We start from the raw sequence: 17263 nt of genomic DNA on the forward strand, positions 1-17263 counted from the left end.
TTATGCAAGATACTTAAAAAAAAAAAAAAAAATCATTCATAGGCGTGAAAATAAATGTTGTTTAGCGATTTATCTTTTCTCTACAGTGGTACCTCGAGATACGAGCTTAATCCGTTCCGGAACTTAGCTCGTATGACGAGATTCTCGTAACTCGAGCGGACGTTTTCCATTGAAATGAATGGAAAACAAATTAATTCGTTCCAGCCCTCTGAAAAAACACGATATTGGATTGGAAAAAATGTTTTATTTCTTCTAATTCGCCATCTATTAACAAAGTAACACATAACTAGTGGTTTAATAGTAATAAAATGTGTTTAATCTAACTAAAATTGGGCAGATTTCGCCGACGGGAGACAGAGACGTTTGGGGGCGTGGGGGTTCCTTTTTTTTTTCCACGACAACGCACTCGTAAACGGAACAAACAAATTTAAATTAACTTGGATTAATATATACAGACACTCAAACATACGTTTAATGTAACTTTACACAAAACTGAATTCTAATTTTGTTGTAATCTTTTGTTACCTTCGTTTTTCGGGTTGGTGGTTTGCCACGCCTCCGCCCTCACGTTCGCTATCGATGGACTGTTTGCTGTTGTATTGCCTTCAAAATATTCCCAAAATGATGCACACAAATGTCCTCACAATAGGATAACGCACGACCACTTGCCAACGAGAAATAGTCTTTAAGGAACGATCGCGGGACCTTTCCTAAGAAAGAATAACAGGAAATGACATAGCTGAGCTTCCCACGTAGTGATTGTGGGTAATGAAGTTTTATTCTGAGAAATGTTGCCATTGCCTATGGGTGATGTGTGCTGGAGTATACTTCATTACCCAGAAAGCCCTCTTTTTGCATGCGCGTTGTGCGTTTCCTGGTCGTATGAGAAACTCGTCTGAATTAATTAGTTCCGTGCTCGTAAATATTGTTATACACGAAAGATATGCAAAAAAGACCTGGCTTGGTTGCATCACGAAATTTTGACCGCATAACGGGCGAATTATTCGATCAAAATTTCCCCCGTAAGACGAGCATTTTGTATGACGAGGGTACCACTGTATTTTGAAATACATTACCATACCCGCTGCATTCGCTTGCGTCATGATGTCTTTGCGCCATTTTGTCGTGACGTCATCATGCCATGGCGGCGTCAACCTGCAGTTTCGAGCATGTCGTGCTTTTTTGTGCATATAAGCTGTACCCTTGATTCAGTCATCATTTTTTTGTCCGACAAAAGTGGCTTATATGTGAGTATCATCTCATTTTCTGAACCTCTTCATCCTCATTAGGGTCGCAGGGGGTGCTGGAGCCTATCCCAGCTGACTCCGGGCCAGAGGCGGGGGACACCCTGAATCGGGGGCCAGCCCATCACAGGGCACAAGGAGACTGAAAACCATGCACACTCACACCCATACCTAGGGGCAATTTAGAGTGTCCAATTAGCCTACCATGCATGTTTTTGGAATGTGGGAGGAAACTGGAGTACCCGGAGGAAACGCACGCAGACCCGGGCAGAACATGCAAACTCCACACAGATGGACATGACCTGGATTTGAACCCAGGATCCCGTGAGGCCGAGGCGCTAACCACCCGGGCCACCCTTAAATGCGAGTAAATACGGTAAATGAACTTATATTCCTATACACACTTAAAAAGTTTTAATCTTAGGTTACACTAAACTGAAACCTATAACCAAGGCAAAGAGGTTAATGTATTCCATCGCGGCTTTCGGGGCGAACTTCCTGCTTCTCCATACGTATTGACGAGCCAGCTCAGTCACACGCTTTTTTGATTACCGTACTCGCATATAAGCTGCTTTTGTCGGCAAAAAAGGATAACTGAATCGAGGGTATGGCTTATTTGCACATAAAAACACGACATGAAAAAAAAATAGACGGCGCCGTGACACGATGAAATCACGACAAAAATGGCTGCAACGCCGCCGTGTGACGTCACGACGTCAGCGAATTCATCGATACTTTAATTTATTTCAAAATAGAGAAAATATAAACAGATAAAACGCTAAACAACATTTATTTTGACGTATATGAATGAAATTCAAGGAAAAAAACGTACGTGTCTTGCATAAAACGTGAAAAAACACGTTCCCGTCACTGCTTGCACAGCCATCTTACCTGGGTCCCAAGCAGCCATCTTACCTAGGGCGCTGGTGTATAAACCTAGTTAAACGTGCTCTGACTGGCCAGACACGAGTAGCCTTGAATTTGAAATAAAACAAAATTCCAATTTGATTGTTATAAATGTCCTATGTTTTCCGTTGTTTTCATTAAAAGGCAGGTTATATCCTTCTTTTCGTTCAGGCACCTATGCGGACAGCTTGGGGTCCTATAGTTGTAGTTTGAGTTGTAGTCTTTAGTAGAGAGCACCGCGAATGTTTCCAGCTGAGTTTGATTCATCAAAGTTGAGTGTAATGTGTTGTCAAAGAAGAATGCTCTACAGCAGGGGCGTCAAACCGGTCCTCAAAGGGCCGCAGTGGGTGCAGGTTTTCATTCCAACTCAACAAGAGGATACCTTTTGCAAGTGTAATCAGTTAATTAAAGTCAGGTGCTACTTATTTTAGAAGACACCTGATTGGTTAAAATGTCGGCACTGGATCGGTTGGAACAAAGACCAGGACCCACTGCGGCCCTCGGCGGAATCGGTTTGAGACATGTGCTCTACAGTCTACATCAGGGGTAGGGAACCTATGGCTCGGGAGCCACATGCGGCTCTTTTGATGGGTGCGCATGGCTCCCCGCTAAATGTGAGCTAAAATCTGGACACTACGCCTAGCATCGCTTTAATCTTAAATTTTTTTAATTTTCAATTTTTTAATTAAACCTTTCTGCATGCATGCATCCCATTGATTAGCAACAGGGTAACAATTTAGTCAAAAAAATTCCGAGACTTTTTCTACTTTGAAAGCGGTGAAATAACTAAAAATGCACACGTTTTCATTTATTTTTACTTTTAGTAAATTCTGAGAATGGCTCTCAATGAATAACAATTGAAAATATGAATTGTTTATGGCTCTCTCTGTCAAAAAGGTTCCCGACCCCTGGTCTACATTGTCAATTGATATGTAGTATCTGGGTAAATGAGCGCTATCAAAGAACATCGCAAAGCTAAGCTAACTCACTAATATTGATTTTTTTGTTGTATTTGTTGTTCGAAAGTGACAACTATTGAAGTAATATGAACCATCGAAATAATTGAGATATTTTGACATTAGAAGCAATATGGCTGCCACAACATCTTAAACTTCTGGTAAGAAAATTGTAATTTCTGGCATTAAAAAGCATCAGCTTCTCATCAAGATAGACTTATTTCTTTTTTCAAATTGAATAATTTGATATTTTGCATTTACAAAGACAGGCATATTGACTTCCTTATGATATTGACCCTAATAATGTCCTTTTCATTCATACAGTATCTCAGAAATACCACTTGTGATGATTTTTCTTAAGATTTTCCCTTCAAAGTAAGACATCTGTACTCCCTATTAAAACCATGAATATGGAGGTGAAAATAGGGAATCAGGGGGGCGGCTTATACGCGAGAAATTGTAAAATTCAAAAATTTCAAGGCAATTTTCAGGGTGCGGCTTATATGACAGTACATACGGTATTTCGTGGTTAATATCGATTGTCATCATACTTCTTTTCTTCGCAATACCAGCTTGCTTTGGATCCATTGTTTCCCTTAATTCTGCACTGACTAATGAAAAAAAAACATGGAAAAAATGCAACGCTCCGCCCAGTGCTCGTAGAGATCTTTGCACGAGGGAGATGCGGCGAGAGAGACAGTGCGGTGAAATCATAAGTAGCCTCTCGTGGCCTGGCCAACTTGCTGTCTCAAAATTTGTCATATCTCAAGGTAAATATTTGCTCTGAATTTTACTTGTATCTCAAATTTTTTGTATGTCGGGCACTCGTATGTCAAGATATTACTGTATTGCATTCACCTTAAAAATAAAAAGCCCTGACCGTTTTTTAAAATAATTTATTTTTGGGGTTGCTGTTTGAACTTTTTCTTCTTCGTTTTTCAAATTACCGTATTTTCACACCTATAAAACGCACCGTGATAGGGCACAGTCTTGGTTGCGGGTATATTTTCAGTTTTTTGTCAATACATTGGACGCCTCGTCCGATTAGGCGCTAGCATGAAACTAGGCTAGCGTATATTATGCTATCCGCTAGCGTATGTTATGCTAGCTGCTAACGTATGTTAGGCTTGACACTAGCATGTTTTTTTAAAGACAGCACGAGCAAAACTAAGTTTGATAATGCTTTATTGAGGTCAAAAGTACACTTATAAAAAGTTCGGCGTTTAACAGGCTCCACTGTCAGTCAGAGTTGTGTATTCCGGGAACTTGATTCCAGCTTTGGCGAAAGCTCGAACAGTGCTGGCCGACACCTGAGCCCAGGCAACCACAATCCATTGTAACTCTCGTCATGCATCATTCCTAAGTCTTTGATTCTCCTCGCTGTGGTATCGGGATCGACAATTCATTCCAAATCGTCACGTAACTCGTGCGACGCTGCCTGCCCGAACTACAATGTTGGCCATCTGTTCACAATTCGTTAGCAATCCGTTAGCAAAGCTGTTAAATTGTGTTCGATCCATGGCTTCAGTCCATTTTCCAAGCGTTCACACCCGCATTGTGTTGTCATTCACGTCAGGCATTTCCTCTCCCCTATAGGTGTGAAAATACGGTAATATATTTTCTAGGATTATTTTTTTCTTGTTTTTCACATTTATTTTGGGGTTGTTTTTTTCCAATTAATTGTTTTTGAAAACTCAGTTTGTCAAAGGAATTTATTTTTGGGGTTGTTTTTTGAATAATTTCTTTGCCTTCACTTTTCAAATTAATTTTTGGGGATGTTTATTTTATTTTTTTCCCGAGCCTGGCAGTGAGCAAAAAAAAAAAACGAGCAAGCAGCAGTTAGAGATAATTGGAAATGTCGTGCGGACTGCGTTCCAAAAACAGAGCTGCCAACTGCTCCGGAATTTCAGGAGTTTACCCGGAAATGCAAGGCATGCTCCAGGACCTAAACTGCGGAAATCCCAAAAAATTGTCACTTACATTTTTTTTAAGCAACCATTTCGGAAAAGTACCAAATTTCCAATGTCCGATTATTATTATTATTAAATGCCTCTAAATTCACACCATCGCTACGGCTTCCGCCATCTTGATTCAACTGCACTGTAAACTGGAAGAATTCGGTAACACGAGTGCATTGTGAATCATCCGAGTTACAAGTTCTGACGAATGATTTGTCTTGTGCAACTTCAGCGCATATCGATTTTGCGTGAATAACATTCATTCTGGATAAACTTTGGAAATGGGACAAGGGTACTCCTGAAATGGGGTTGACAGAGGTTGGCAGCTCTGCAAAAAAAACTAGACAGGCGAACCCGTCTTCGCGTACACTTCCATTCAGCGTACAGTAATCCTTGAATATTGCGGATAATATCAACCAGAAATGGCCGCGATAATCGAAAAATTGCGAAGTAGGACCACCCCCTATTATTACTACCATACACGCCTATACAAAAATACAAGTACACAAGTACAATTTTCAAGACGTGTATTTATTAAATATTAGTTATAATCATGTTTAAATACTAATGAATTAATATCTAAATATAACGTACAGTGGTACCTCGAGATACGAGCTTAATTCGTTCCGCGACTGAGCTCGTATGTCGATTTTCTCGTAACTCAAATGAACGTTTCCCATAGAAATGAACTAAAAACTAATTAATTTGTTCCAACCCTCTGAAAAAACAACCAAAACAGGATATTGGATTGGAAAAACATTTTGGTTTGTTCTAATTTGCCATCTATTAACAAAGTCACAAATAACTAGTGGTTTAGTAGTACTAAAATGGGTTTAATAGTACTAAAATTAGACAGATTTCACTGAGGGGAGAGAGATGGACAGAGAGGGGGGCGGGGGAGTTTTGCACAGCAACACGCTCGTAACATAAAAGAAATTTAAATGAACTTGGATTATGATGCAGACACTCAAAAATAAGTTTAATGTAAACTTAATTCTAATTTCGTTTGAAATTTTGATACCTTTCTTCTCCCGGGTTGGTTCTATTTGTCGCGCCTCCACCATGACTTTCAGATGCAACCTATCAAGGGTTGTTTGCTTTTGTATTCCCTTCAAAATGTTCCGAAAATTATGCACACAAATGTCCTCACAATAGGATAACGCACGACCACTTGCCAACGAGAAGTAGTATATATGCCATTCGCACTGACGAACGAAAAAAAAAACCATGCAAAAAAATGCAACACTCCGCTTAGTGCTCGTAGACATTACACGAGGGAGTTGCGACCAGAGAGACAGTGCCCATGATGTTCTTATGCACAGCCTTTCGCGTCCGCTGTATGCTCGTATATCAAAATTTGTCTCGTATCTCAAGACAAATATTTGCCTGAAATTTTACTCGTATCTCAAATTGCTCGTATTTCGTGGCACTCGTATGTCGAGGTACCACTGTATATAAAAAACTGTAAAACCTTTGAATACTGTAATCAACAGTAAAAATAGTTCCTCTCCGCTTGATATAAATCTAAAAAAAGAAGGTTAATGGGAGTCCTTAAAGGGGAGCCCCCTTTCAGCGAGGCACAGCTCTGCGTTCGAGATGAAACATTTTGTGAAGGCTTTCGTGACACAGGCTTTACGGTTGTTCATCCAGTAGACAGGCAGCAAGGCTTTGTTCTTGTTTTTTAAAACACGAGGATGGTCGAACTTGTCGAGTAAGGCTGGTTTTACCATGAAGCCAGCCAGCAGCATACCCACACATGATGGATGATAGTCAGGCAATCCTTGTGAATCCTGGCACTTTCAGTTCATCTTTGAATAAGAATGTCCGGGAAGCCATTCTCTTCCCAAAAACTTGTTCCAAAAGACAACCATTCTTTTCAGTTATGTTAGGGCACTCTTTCTCCATGTACCGTGTCGCTGCCTGTTCCGGCCCGGGGTCGAGTCGTAGGGTAGACCTCGTTCACCACCGGCACGCACCGCCTTGAGCGGCCGGCCGACCGAGAAGGCGGCTTGGCACGCCTGCCCTGCCCTGGCCTCGGCTCGCTGTGGCTCCGCTTTTTAGCCTAAGTTCCCGCTCCGCAACGGGGAGGCGGCGGTGGCTCCTGTAATGATTCTTCCACAGGACGTTTAGGAGGCATTTTAAACGACAACCCAAAATCCAAACAAGTGCACTTGCAGTCTTGCGCGATTCTACACAGGACCACTGCTCGCAGACACTCTTCCATTCAGTCTATTCTGCACAATTTAGTTTTATTTAGATATGGGGCAACCACTCGAGCATATGCATATCTTCCGGAGAAAAGCCCATTATTATCTGCTAGATGTTGCAATCTTTGCAGAAAAATAGTTAAACAGGTTTAGCTTTGTCCATGCATACATGATGATGCAGTTTAAATGCATACAGACCTACACCTTCTGACAGGGAACTCTGCCAGGCGTTCCCAATAGACCCTCACAAAACGTTTTGGAGTCAACTCACCACTAGGTGGTGATCTGTTGACAGCTCCGCTCCTCTATTCACCTACCAGTCCAGGACATGTGCCCGCAAGCACGATGACATGACTACAAAGTTGATCATAAGACTGTAGCCTAGGGTGTCCTCATGCGAAGTGTACATATGGACACCCTTATGCTTAAACGAGGGGTTGATTGTTGAGAATCCACGACGAGTGCAGAAGTCCAACAATAGAACACCGCTTGGGTTCTGATCAGGGGGGCCGCTCATCCCAATCACACCTCTCCAGGTCTCACTATCATCCTCCATCAGAATGAGGGAGTCCACAGCAGGACACTCTCCAGCACCCCTTTCAAGGAAAAGGATGGGTATTCTGCGCTGCTGTTTGGTGCGTACGCACAAAAAACAGTCAGATCCCATTCCCCCCAACTGAAGGCGGTGTGATGGTACCCTCGTCTACCGGGGCCAAAAGGCGGTCGCCATCGTGCACCACCACCAGAGTGGGACCCCGGTGACCCACGTCTGGGCGAGGGAAAATATAATTCTAATTTCTTGTTTGTCAAAAGAGGTCTTCTGAGTCATTCTTTGTCTGGTCCCTCACTTAGGACCAGTTTGGCATGGCTGACCCTTCCAGGGGCACAAGGTCCTAGACAACATAGTTCCTAGGATCATTGAGACACACGAACCCCACCATCACGAGAAGGTGATGACTTATCAGGGGTTTATTTTTGTTGTCAAACTTCAACTTTATCTCCTTTTTTCAATTATCGGCCTTTTCATAAAGATCACATTTATATTTTCCATTTATACATTCTCTTTTTTAACATATTTTAATTCGAATTGACATGTTTGGAATTCATTGTTACCACAAAGAAGCCCTGTCACTGTCTATGAACCAAAATCAAGGTAGAAGGGTCAATCACGTTTTGATTTTCTGACACTCTACCCTTAATTTGCAAGGAGCTATGTCTGAAAGGCAGCAATTTGAATAACCACACCTCTTTAAATGTAAAACAAAAACTGCAGTATATTTTGTGTTAATTATGCAGGACATGAGTAGAGCTTTAGATCTGAAATCTATGTAGGTTACCAGTGAAGAAGTCCAGATCTTCAGTCAACTCCAGTGCTGGGTGTTTCTTCAGAAATTGGGCACATATTTTCTTCATTTTTTTGGTAAGAACAGGGAGACGTCCTTGGAGATATTGCATGTCAACTCCATCTTGCTCATTGCTCTGAAATCCCCAGATCAACATCAAAACTCATTGACAAGCAATCTTTAAAATGCAGATGCTGGAACCCAAACCTGCTGGTCTCTGTTCATTCCTGGCTCGGTTTCCTTGAGTTCCTGATGAATCTGCTGAATATGTGTTTCCTCTAATTTTTTATTATAATTATCGTGGGAATTGTTGTTTTTCTGTTCTACCAGAACAGTAAGACAAGGACCATTAAGGATGTCCTCAAAATTCTTGATGAATTTAAAGAGGGTCCTGGACAAATAAAGAGGGGAAAAACAAGCAAAATTATAAATCTTGACAAAGATAAATGCCATTTTCTTTATTCAAATGATAAATTACCGATGTGCCTTTTCCACTGACTGCTTGATGGACCAGAAACTAAAATCATTCCACTTGGAGATCTTGACAAAGTCCTGAAGCATATTAAATTAAATTAAAATAGGAGTAATTGTACATTCAAATATAATTTTATTAATATTGTGTACCTGAAGATCCTTTTCAATTGGCTGTCTCAGAAGTCTGACTGTTTCCTGAATACAATCCGAAAATTGACTGTAGTATTTGTGTAGGTTCCACAGAAGATAAGCCAATGCAACTGAAAAGTAAGGAAAATTATTGTTTTTTTATTTACCATATTTTCCGCACTGCAAGGCGCACCCAATTATAAGACAGTACGGTATTTTCACGACTATAAGGCACACATAAAAATCTTAAATTTTCTCCAAAATAGACAGGGCGCCTTATAATCCAGTGTGCTTTATATATGGACCAATACTAAATTTGTTATCACGATAAAATAAAATAAATCAGTCAATAGGGTACACCATCCTCTACAGCTCTCACAACTACGGCAAGCAGCCCCCGACTCTACTATTTTCCCCGTAGAAAAAGTACTGCGCAGTGACTGCTGGGATATATAGTTCTTTTGTCAAAACACCCAGTATGACGGCGAACACATGAATTTGGTGCTTGCCGTCATTCCGGCTGGATTTACAAAAGAAATTGTGCCGCTAGAAGTTGGCGTCAACAGAGCATTCAAAGCTAGACTGCGAACTATATATATATAATATATGGATGAATATCGAACAGCAACAGCCCTGGCAACTACGGCAAGCAGCCCCCAACTCTATTTCCGGTGTGCAGTGAATGCTGAGATATATAATACGGCGTTGCATTTCGGTTGATCGAGCACATTAATTCTATGTTCGTCGTCATTCCCAGTGGAAGTTTCAACTGTGGTCCGAGATTTCAGGAAGGCAGAAATTACTGACTCGATTAATGACGACTTTGGTGAGATGCCCACCTGTTCAACGAGTTATTATGCTATTGCTGTGTCACGAAAATACTAATACTTTAACCTCGGAGAAAATAAATAAAAAACTTGTTTATTCATGTTGGGAGTGAATGGAGTTGTCAGAAAGCTGACTTATAATCTATTAATAAAGTTTGGTTGAACGAGCTGACTGTTTTGTTGACATTCCCTTTAGCGCAGCACCATCTAGTGGGTGCACCTTAAAATGTGATGCATCTTTTGTGTGTGTCAAATACAGAAATAGCACTAGTTACTGAAACTGTGGCTTAAAATGCGATGCGCCATATATTCGTGAAAATACGGTAGTAGTAATATTGGAGATAGTATGGTGTTATACATCCACTAGATAAGTGTAGTAATAGAAAAGGTTAGGCGCTCTGTGTTATACATCAACTAGATGGAGCTGTGCTAAAGGGAATTTCATACAATGATTAACCAATATTGATCCATATAGATGGTGCATCGGATTATAAAACGTGGTGTCAGATCAATGTTCCCTCTAAGCTGCGCGCGTGCGCAATTGCGCACTACTCTCGTCTTCTCTGCGCAGCAGCAATCATATGGCGCGCAGTAAAAAAAAAAGCTCGGATTTTTTTTTTTACCCCTTTCCCCATGATGGCGCCGTTTAAGCGGCAGCCAGTGGCAGTAGCTCTGTCCACTCTTATGTTTTGTGGCAGGTGTGATACTGGTGTGCCCATAGCGAGCAATGATGATGTCGTGACCGGATGATTCGCCTAAAGACGTTTTGCCGACGGACGTTTGACAGACGGACAGGTCGCCGAATGAACGTTCGTTCAAACAATGTTTAATGATTAAATACAAATACTAGTATTTGTTAGTTTAATGATTAAATACAAATACTGGTATTTGTATTTAATCATTAAACGCTGTTTTCAGCTGGATTTGACCGAATTTGAGAGCATTTTGAGCCGTTTGGCGAATGGACGAATATAGCCGTTTTTTGCCTCCATCGCGATATCATCGCGACATTTTACCGAGGAATTCTCTTCCCTGGGCTCCGTTCTAATGTCCAAAGAGCTCCAGTATTTGTATTTAATCATTAAATGCTGTTTTAGGATGGATTTGACCCGATTGCTGTCATTTTACGGCTCGGTTCTGCTACATCTGCCCGCCCAAGAGTGCTTATTACGTTGGTATTATGGCATTGACACTACCTCCAGCGACTTTTATTCTTTTTTTTTTAATTACAATCTTCTGCATGGATATTCTCATTGATACTCATTGATTAGCAACAACGTAACAATGTTGTCAAAAGAATTCAGAGACTCTTTGTACTTTAAAAGTGATGAAGTAACTAAAAAAGGCACACATTTTCTTCATGTATGTTGACTTTTAAATTGGGCACGGGTCTCAAGGATTAACATTTGAAAAATATTAATTGTTTATTGCTCTTTCTATCAAAAAGGTTCCTGACCCCAGCATTAGTGTTTCACAAACACTCATTTTACGTTTTGTGTATCGAGAAGAAAAATTGTGAATATATGTGCAGTTCATACAGTAGTTGAGACTGTAATCCTGACCATGTGTGGATGCAAATAACTCCAAAAATGTCCCTCCTGATTGCATATAAACTTAGGATCTTAAATGTTTGTGCTGTATGTCTGCAGTGTATCACAAAGTGTAATCTGACCTTGCCCAGGCTGAGGAGGGAGCAAAAGAAGGTGACAATGAAAGCTGAGTAACATGGCCAAGCGTGTATGAAACTCGCCGAGGGTAGAACCATTCATGAAGGCTTCAAGAGTAGAGGACAACGAGGACAGGCATGTATTTCCCATATCATTGCCTAGACAGGACAACAACAGCACTGAAATTCACAGTTCTGAGAATGTTAACTTTTTTTTAATCAACTCATTCACATTTTACTGTATTTTTAATCAAGCACACAGAACATTGTGTGTGGTGGTGTTCAAACCTGAATTTGTCATGTGATCTTCCAGATATTTTGCTATGAGCTGGTAAATAGAGAACCAATGCTTAGTGGATTTCTCAGAATGCCGCTTTGCAGCATTGTCCAGACTGTCTCGCCAGCAACTGCCAAAAAAAGCATTAATGTCTGTTATAAATAAATGGTAGATTTACAATACAAATAAATGAAGATACAGTGGTACCTCGACATGCGAGTGCCCTGACATACGAGCAATTTGAGATACGAGTAAAATTTTGGGCAAATATTTATCTTTAGATACGAGACAAATTTTGATATACGAGCATACAGCGGACGTGAGAGGTTGCTCATAAGAACGTCATGGGCACTGTCTCTCTCCCCGCAACTCCCCAGTGTAATGTCTCTACGAGCCCTGGGCGGAGCGTTGCATTTTTTTCAGTTTTTTTTCCCCCCCGTCTGTGCGAATGGCGGAGCGATCGCTAATACAAGAGTATATACTACTTCTCGTTGGCAAGTGGTCGTGCGTTATCCTATTGTGAGGAAATCTGTGTGCAACATTTTCAGAATATCTTGAAGGGAATACAAAAGCAAACAACCATTGATAGAAAGTCAGGGTGGAGGCGGGGCAAATAGAGCCCAAGAAAGGTACCAAATTTTAAAACAAAATTAGAATTAAGTTTAGTGTAAGGTTAGATTCAATTTATTTTTGAGTGGCTGGCTGCATCGTAATCCAAGTTCATTTAAATTTGTTTATGTTATGTTACAAGCGCGTTCCCGTGCAAAACGCCCCCCCCCCCTCACTCTGTCCCTATCTCTCTCCTCTCCGCGAAATCTGTTTAATTTTAGTACTATTAAACACATTTTAGTACTATTAAACCACTAGTTATTTGTTACTTTGTTAATAGATGGTGAATTAGAACAAATGTTTTTCCAATCCAATATCCTATTTTTGGTGTTTTTTCAGAGGTTTGGAACGAATTAATTTGTTTTTAGTTCATTTCTATGGGAAACGTTCATTTGAGTTACGAGTAAATGGACATACGAGCTCAGTCCCGGAACGAATTACCGTATTTTGCCGTTTAATATACCCGGGCATATTAAATGATTTTTGCTTTTTTGAGCCTCCTGTTTGTGGGCCATTTAATATACCCCCGCCGTTTAATATACCCGGGTATATTACACGGCAACTCAACTTTTTTGGCAAGATTTGTATGGTGTTCATGGGGGCATAATTATAGATACTTAAGTTCATTAAAATTCCAAGTCAGACTTTATTCAGCAGTAAGTAGTTACTAGTCGGACAAAGACTACGACTCGCTGTCAGCAACAGACTTTCTCTTACCCCGTCACGGCACTAAGAGTGCGTAGTGGATCGTACCTTCCCGTTTGTGCGCCATTTAATATACCCGGGTATATTAAACAGCAAAATACGGTAAGCTCGTATCTCGAGGTACCACTGTACTGTCATCCTTAGCCACTTTGCAACTTCAGTCTATTTCAGTATTTTATATTAACTAGCCAAATCAAAAATATTCATATGTCAACATTCACACTTAAACTCGCAAACGGAAGACAAGGGATCGCCTCTAAACTGAGCGTCAAAGAGAAATGGCAGAAGACGGGATTGCCACTCACTCAGTGGGGAAGAAGAACATTGGCGGCCACCAGGACAACGCCATTGCTGTTTTAAAAGAAATAGAGCGCTTTGAGTGGACGGGGGACGACCGGGAGCCTCAGCGAGGGTGGACTTTTCCAGAAATGTGAACTCCGGGAAGCCTTATGCGGACGCTGACGCCCTTATCCGAAAATGGAGCGTTCTCGGCAGACAGAGGGGCCAAGGTGCTCAGTGAGGGTGGATTTTTCCAGAAATTTGAGCTCCGGGCTCCTATCAGAAAATTGAGCGCTCTAGGCAGACTGGACGGCCGGGAGCCTGACTTGGAATAAAGCTCTTAATAATCTGCGCGCTAAATCATCGTCTTCCATTCACCTTAATCGCACTGAACAGGTCTCTCATTGTCAGAGAAGAGGTATTGTCGGAGTTCAGTACATTATTTACACAATATTACATGTACATTATATTTGTAAATATTAATAAAATGCAGTATTTACATATGCATAATAGTGTAACGTTTAATATCTACACTTCATACATTATGGACGCGGAAACGTACGTATGATAGAAATAATAGGGGTGATCCTAGTTTGCTGTTTTTCGAATAACGCGGCCATGTCTGGTCTACATTATCCGCTAAATGCGAGGAAATACTGTACCAGCATAAAATTTGGGTGGGGTTGTTTTGCTATGACCCTATCTTTACAAGGTCATACCAATAGTCTGTCAAATATGGAGTGGGAATGAATTAATGAACAAATTAATGTAATATAATAAAAACAATATTTTTTATAAGACAGGAATTAACTACATATTCATCATTTAAAGGTGCTATGAAATGGTGACCATGTCAAAACATGAAAATTATGGCTCGAATGTAATTTTTCCTGTAAAAAAACAAATTTGCCACTCAAATATGGCAGTTTTTAATTTTAAAAAAATCTTTATACCATTTTATAGTTGGTCCACCCAAAGCAATATATCGGGGAACACCCAGTATTTTTCTCCAATTATGGCTATTATAACACAACCAGAAATGATGGTAATTCCTAGCTTCCTTTCGCTCCACAAGTTAGTACATCTACAAATACATAAAGAACGGTCACAAGGGCATCAAGCGAATTGAATTAAATATCCGCAGCTCATTCAGAGTGAGGACACCAAATTCTGTTTGGAGATTTTTAGTGGGTGGAGCCAAGGTAGCTAAGAAAGGAAAACTAATTAGGATCTAATTTTATTATTAAGCCTTTTCTGTTACTTTTTGGGATGAATTGTTTTCCAAAATTGTGTCTATCATTTTAAAGTAACTTACACTCGTATCATATAACACCTTTAAATATCTGAAAACATGCAAATGCAGCAAAATGCATCTGAAATAAAAGCCTTGGAGATCACAAAAGGTCCTTTGTACTTTAAAGAAAAAGGGTTTAAGTCCTACTTTAGCTCCAATTTATGCCATTTGATAATGAGATGTGTGACTTCTGTCATGTTGTTCTGCAGTGAGACTGCACGGCTGGCATTATTCTCCCAATCCTGAAAAAAAAGCAAAAGTTGGAACATGAAAATGAGAAATTAAAATAAAATGGCAATATTGCACTCATGAAAAGAACTGTCTCTTCAAGTGAATTATCATGGAATTTTAAGGAGTCCATAATAAGGGTCAATTTCTATGTGTGACTGAGTGAGTGTCATGATGATGATGCGGTCTTACTGGGTAACTATCAAATTTTGGGCAGGTTTAAATAGACAGACATGTTGGCGAGAGAATCAGAAACACCTTGGTCACACGAGAGGTAGCTTACAGAAGATATACCCGGGGCGGGGAAACGACAGGTGAACTCAATGGGCAATCACAAGTACAGGTCACTCAGGGTAAAAAAAAATAAAAAAACATGACAAAAATAATCCCAAACAATCCAAATCTTTAGTAGATTACCCTATTTTCATGACTATAAGGCGCACTAAAAAGTCTAAAATTTTCTCCAAAATAGACAGGGCGCCTTATAATGCGGAGGGCCGTGTGTATGCGCCGAGTTCCAAAGCCGGACTGAGAGCACTTCTGGCCGACACGCTTTTTATATAGAGAAAAGGCGGACGTGGGTGGGGGTCAGGCATGTGGAGGGTGTGTGTGTAAGAAGACGCTAAAGGCACGCCCCTACCAGGTACCAATATATAGTGTGGGCATGTGCTTTATTGCAAAATAATTTCGGTTTGGTTTCTCAGGCCGCCCGAAAATGAATAATACAAAGAGCCACGCTTACGAAGCTCAGTTCAAACTTCAAGCATCAATTATGCGGGGGAACATGGGAATAGAGCAGCCAAGAGGGAATTTAAGATCAACGAATCCATGGTTCGCAAATGGCGGAAGCAGGAGAACGAGCTTCGCCAAGTCAAGAAGAAGAAGCTGAGTTTCCGTGGACACAAGGCGAGGTGGCCTGACTTGGAAGACCAACTGGAGCGGTGAAAAACCAAGTCACGAAAATGAACTCTGAGATTGCCGTCATTCCCGGAGGCTTAACTAAAGAACTCCAACTGCTGGACATCGGCATTAACCGGGCGTTCAAAGCAAAGTTGCGAGCGGAATGGGAACAATGGATGATAGGTGGCAAACAGCTTTACGAAGAGCGGGAGACAGAGCCGGGCTAGTTCCGCCACTACTTCCGAATGGATTGTGGCCGCTTGGACTAACGTGTCTGCTTTCACTGTTGTTCGAGCTTTTGCTTTTGCCAAAAAGTGGAGCCACATGGCAATGTGAGTGACTGACAATGAAGAGAGGGAACCCGGCGTTTTTGATGAATCATTTGCACATTTGTTCAATTCGGACACAGAAAATGAGGACTTTGATGGATTTGTGGGTGATGATTGATCAAAAAACGCGAGTACATTGTAAAATGGCTAAATAAAGTACAAACGAACTCAGTTTTGCTTCTGTTGCCTTTTTAAAAACGTGTTTTTAGCCTGTGTCCGTATGTGGTGTATGTTTAAGCTGGTGTATGTTTTGCCATGCCTGGCTCCGTGCATTAGTGCAGTACGCCTTGTGTGTCAAATACAGAAATAGCACTTGTTACTGAGACTGCGCCTTTAAATGTGGTGTGCCATATAGTCGTGAAAATATGGTACCATATTTTCACGGCTATTTGGCGCATCGTATTTTACGCCGCAGTGTCAGTAACGAGTGCTATTTCTGTATTTTAGACACACAAAGCACGCAGCATTTCATTAGACGCATATATATTATATATGGATGAACATCGAAACGCAATAGCGCTGGCTACCGGAAGCAGCTTATTTCCGGGTTCCGGTGCGCAGTGACTGCTGGGAAATATAGTTCTTGCGCGCAACACCCACACGCTAAAAACACGCTTTAAAAAGGCAACGGAAGCAAAACTGAGTTCGGCAGTGCTTTGTTTACTCAATTTACTCAAGTCATCACCTTCAAATCCCTCAAACTCCTCATCTTCTGTGTCAGAATTAAACAATTGCCCAAACGAGCCTTCCAAATAGCCCCCCCCCCCCTCTCCCCTCTCTTCGTTCTCAGAGTCACCGTCATTTCCATGTGGCTCCTTAGAAATTATGCCGGCTTTGGCAAAAGCTCGAACAACCGTGCAAGCAGACACGTTCGCCCAGGCGGCAACGATCCATTGACAAATCGTAGCGTAAGAAGCCCGGCGCTGCCTGCC

The 17263-nt window shown here is 41.0% G+C and overlaps 1 protein-coding gene across 4 annotated transcripts in view; it reads right to left on the reverse strand.

Moving 5' to 3' along the window:
• The window catches only part of mdn1 (midasin AAA ATPase 1), a 305960-nt gene that overhangs the window by 59446 nt on the left and 229251 nt on the right, over positions 1–17263 (reverse strand). For all 4 annotated transcript variants that reach the window (XM_077586594.1, XM_077586596.1, XM_077586595.1 and 1 more), the window contains 7 exons: positions 15022–15116; positions 11999–12117; positions 11717–11869; positions 9239–9348; positions 9093–9166; positions 8822–9005; positions 8609–8750 (listed from right to left, as the gene is read on the reverse strand). In XM_077586594.1, the coding sequence (XP_077442720.1) occupies positions 8609–8750; positions 8822–9005; positions 9093–9166; positions 9239–9348; positions 11717–11869; positions 11999–12117; positions 15022–15116 (877 nt within the window). The remainder of the gene's footprint in view (positions 1–8608; positions 8751–8821; positions 9006–9092; positions 9167–9238; positions 9349–11716; positions 11870–11998; positions 12118–15021; positions 15117–17263) is intronic.

This window comes from Stigmatopora argus, chromosome 19 (genome assembly GCF_051989625.1).
Source record: "Stigmatopora argus isolate UIUO_Sarg chromosome 19, RoL_Sarg_1.0, whole genome shotgun sequence".
NCBI classification, from domain to species: Eukaryota; Metazoa; Chordata; class Actinopteri; order Syngnathiformes; family Syngnathidae; genus Stigmatopora; species Stigmatopora argus.